This window comes from Prosopis cineraria, unplaced genomic scaffold (assembly GCF_029017545.1).
Source record: "Prosopis cineraria cultivar Desert tree isolate PC_DT_omini unplaced genomic scaffold, ASM2901754v1 PC1747, whole genome shotgun sequence".
Lineage (NCBI taxonomy): Eukaryota > Viridiplantae > Streptophyta > Magnoliopsida > Fabales > Fabaceae > Prosopis > Prosopis cineraria.
In genome coordinates this window covers 23,816-28,431 of record NW_026557072.1, presented here as the reverse complement: position 1 = coordinate 28,431, position 4,616 = coordinate 23,816, and the positions used below count along the sequence as shown (strand labels likewise).

At 31.2% G+C, this 4,616-nt stretch overlaps 1 protein-coding gene across 1 annotated transcript; it reads left to right on the top strand.

Annotated features, from left to right (window-relative positions):
* Nucleotides 1-7: 7 nt before the first annotated feature.
* On the top strand, nt 8-1,105 carry LOC129300786 (uncharacterized). Its single transcript, XM_054939380.1, has 2 exons — nt 8-385; nt 671-1,105. Exons 1-2 carry the CDS (start codon nt 58-60, stop codon nt 736-738), a joined length of 396 nt encoding a protein of 131 aa, XP_054795355.1. The 5' UTR covers nt 8-57; the 3' UTR covers nt 739-1,105.
* The last annotated feature ends 3,511 nt before the right edge of the window (nt 1,106-4,616 follow it).

Below are 4,616 nucleotides of genomic sequence, written 5' to 3'. Positions count from 1 at the left end.
CCATGGGGTTCACACAGACATGACTCTTTCATTTCTTACCAGACTCAGAACGGTCCTATGCGCTCAAATTCAGCGCAGAACGGTCCAGCCAATTTGGCTTATGGAATGTATCCTTTGCCAGCCATGAACCCTGGTGGAGTCTCGTCAAATGGACCAACAATACCTTCTGTTGTAATGTTGTATCCTTATGATCATAATGCTAGCTACAGCTCACCAGAACAACTCGAGTTTGGGTCTTTGGGATCCATGGGTTTCTCAGGCGTCAATGAATTATCACAGCTGAATGAGGGGAGTCGATCTGGTAGAGAGCATATGAGGAACAAAGGTTTCATAGTAGTTCTGCTCAACGATCACCAGATCAACCCTCTTCACCCAGCCTCCCAAGGTAGTCCTCCTGTCTCTCAGGAGAATAATCAAATGTGTCTCGCAACACTCAGACGTATTTTATGGGTCTGATGGTCAGGGTTCTGGTATATATTTTGGAATTTATTTTAGTCCCGTTTTTTCCATTTTCCTGAACCCTGTCATTTTACCCTTAGATTAGTATATAGCCAAAAAAGTCTGTGATATTTATCTTAAATAAAAGGTTCTTGCTAGTTCTTTTTAAAACTTGTATTACTCGATGATGCTTTGATTTATTCTAAACGCGGGGCTTTGATTCTTTTGCCAGGTGATTTACTAGGAGTAATCATCAGTTTAGGAGGATTTTCCACGTCTTGCATGTATCAGGACAGGTAAGGGCTCTCAGTGGGGAAAACTATGACGGAAAAATGCAACTCCCTTCTGGAGATTGTTGTCTACACCCACTCAGAATTTTGCCATGCGATCATCAGTTGATCCTTCTTCTAGAGGGCCCCTTTCTTTGATGCCCTGGCTTTTGCTTGTGCAACTACAACTGAGAAACCCACGTCACTTAACATTCTTCGGTAAGGATGAAGACGGTGGTGGGACAAAGAGGATACTGTGTTTTTAGTTTCTGGCCGAAGCTTTAGACACAATTTGTAATTTAATCACATTAGAATATGATTTAGGTTCAGAATTTAGAAATTTTACCATTACAGATTTCCCTTTTACACAATGTTGTAGGATTTTTGTTTAAGAACATGCAGTAATCTCTGTTGAACTTTGAACAATTTTACAGTGGAGCAATAACATCGTTAGAAAGATGATATTAGATGTCATCCTCCTGTATCTTCTCTCAGCACCTTTCCGTGTACTAATAAAGATTTCACGTCTTCATGTTTGAAACTTGAGGGTCTGCCTCCCTTTTTTGGTTGCAACAGGTTCGATATTCGTTTAAAATGTTCAACTTTGTTGATGCTGGGTTAAGTATTTTGAATTTTGAAAAGAAGAATGATAGAGAGATGTCAAAAGCATTAATTAATTCAAGTTAGGTTTTAGGTGTTAAATTTTAGGAATTTACAATTCAATATTTCAATTTTATAATTCTATTGTAATGAATAAACTTTAATAGAAAAAATAAATGTTTTTATTCTTCAATCATATCAAAATTTAAAAATTAATTTATAAATTCATTACAAACAGTTGTTAAAATTGAAAGATGGATTTATAAATTTTTGGTATTTGACATTTGAGATTTAATTTAATTTATTTGGTCCTTTTGGGACCTCTATCATTCTCCCATTTTGAATTGTTGATTAAAAAAAAAAAAAAAACTGATGTGTTTAGGTAGTTTGCCCAAAGGTCCAAGATAAATAGGAAAAGTGCTCAAAATCCTAGACTGAAATTAATTTTCTTTAATTTTAAATTAAATTCTCGTCGTTATATTTATTAATAATTGAATATTAAAATCTGGTTAAAACGTGAAATTGCCTGAAATTTGTTTTCATTCTTTCTCAAGTTTGTATTTGACTTACTGTCCAGTACCTTTTATAATTTGATTCTTTTGTCGATTCACTTGAAGATTATTAGCCAAAATTCAAATTGTGTTAACCTAAGTTATAGTTATAACTGATGAAAATGTGATTTATTGATCAAGTTCTTTAGAAAAATGTGTCCAGGTTTTGTTAAGATCCTTCAAGGACCAAAAGTCCAAAAACAAATAAACTCAAATTTGAAACTATAAAAGGGAGTAAGAATGTCTATTACTGATTTAGCGAGTAAAACATAAAAAGGAATGTCAAGTACTGAGAGGGGTTATTGCTTTTCGAATCTAAAGATATATGACCAATCTAAAAGGGTGGTGAGAAGATCAAACCAAGAGTGAAAAATAGACTTGATTAAGTTAGACTTTAATTAAATAAGCTTAAATTTGTGTAATAATTAATAAATCAAAAGTCTAAACTGAATTGAAAGTCTATTTAAAAGTTTACTTAAAAGTAAACTTTTTAAATGAGCTTGCATTTTAATTTTAAACGTCTAAAATATACATTAAAACTATTAATATAAATATATAACATGATTATCAATTACAATATATATAATACTTAAAAGGACTTACCAACTACTATACAATACAATAATAAAGCAACAATATTAAAATCAATATATAAGTTCAATTTGATTGAAAATATAACAAAAAGTAAAAAAATAAATTGATGAAAAATCAAATTGTGAAACTAATATATGTGTGATATATTACATAATATATTCTCCATCCGTTCAAAAATGTAAAGTATTTTTTGAGGAGTTGGATGTTAAAAAATGTAAGGTATTTTTAATCTTTCGAAGTGTAATCACTACCTTTTTTTCAAAAGTGTCCCTGTTAATGAATGACTTTATATTTATTGTAGGGTGTTTGATAGGAGCAAATATGAAAAGATAGGATTAATTTAAAAGTAATTAATTACTTTATTAGGGAATGAGATTCAATTAAAATGTCTTACATTTTTTAACAAAAGAAGTATATATATAGATGTATGTATGTAACCGGCCTCTTGGGTTCATAAGCTAGGCCTTGAAAACAAAGCTGCCTATTGAGCTAAATAGGCCTAATTAAATATTTGAACTTAACATGAGCTTATTTAATAAACAAGCTAGGTTAAACCTGAAGTAGATTAAGGTATAAGCCCTTGATAAGGGCTCAGCTTATTCCAACTTTTAGATCAAACAATACAATTTAAAAAAAGAAAGCACATACGTGGGCCCTTATAGTTTGTATTAATTTTTAATTAGGCCCCTCTAACTTTATTTGTTAGAATTAAATCCTTACACTTTCTCATGTTAAGTCTGTTAGCCCTTCTAGTCTTGAAACCCATTTACATGGTTTATGTTAACGGAGTAAGATCTGACATGGCTGATGACTATGCACATACTTACATAAGTAATTTCCATGAAACACCAATACTTCAAATTGCCTCGTGTATTTATATCCATATTATGTCCGATATCGATACTTCAATATATATCCATAGGTTATAAAAATATTATTTTTTAATTTTAAAATATTTTAATATCTAATATTTTTAGATTGCAAGTTGATACTTCAAGACTATTTTTAAAAAATTAAATTGTATTAAATATTGAGATGTTAATTTTTTTTTATTTCTAATATATTTCTATGATTTGCTTTAAAAGTCAAAAATTGAATTTTCCTTTAAAAAAATAAGTTTTATATATAATAAAAGGATAAAAATTATATCTTTTTAATTATAAAAAATGTAAGAATATAATCTTTTGGCATATAAACATTAAGTAGGAAACTATTAGCAAAGATTAGGTGGTAAGCAATTAGATAGAGATGAAATAAAATCATAATTAATGATTACATTTTGCTTAGTATTACTATAAAGAACTATACATATATGCTAGGTTGGATATTTTTTAAATTGAAATTATATTTTTAATGTTTTATTATCTTTTTATAAATATATTTACACATGTTGGAAACATATCATATTCTATATTTTTAAAAATAAAAGTATTAATGTATCAAATATGTATCGTATCCAACACGTGTATTGATATCTGTTCCAAGTTCTCATGGGCTCGCTCCTTCTATGGGGTTCTTCTACCTTGGGCTCAAGGAGGTCCGAGTTTGATTCTAATTCCAAGGACTTCCACGATGCAGTAGAGTTCCATAAATTCTTGTCTCAGACGCGAGGTAATGATTTGCATGTGTTCTCCTTCTCTTAAATAGGCAACTTGTGGGCTCAGCAAAGCACTTTTGATTGGAGAAGCAGGGCTTAGTTGTTGAGGAAATGTAGTAGAAAACTAGGAACAGATACCAAGGCGCGGATTTGGATTTGTGTGCGTTCTTGAACCAGATTTGGATTTCACTTCCCTAGAAATAAACCCATTCATATTGATTTATAGTAGGCCCATTGGATATGGTCCAAATATTATGCAATTTTAAGTTGACGAAATTCTAAAATTGGATCTCTTCTTTCCTCAACCATTGATATTTATAGCTGACATGGCTAACAACGAACAGAGGGATCAACCAAGCAAGACGAAACAACACAATCGCTCTCCCCCTGGTTCAATGAAACACGACCTCTACCCTTGGACGATGAACTAGCAAGACTGGCCAAACTTTTTTTTTACTATCCCGCTAGGCAAAGATCTACGTGGCAAAATTAATCCATGTATATGTTAAGCACTATGTTGTGTCTAAGTTAGCCACATCAGATTTTTTTTTTTAACAATGTTAAAGG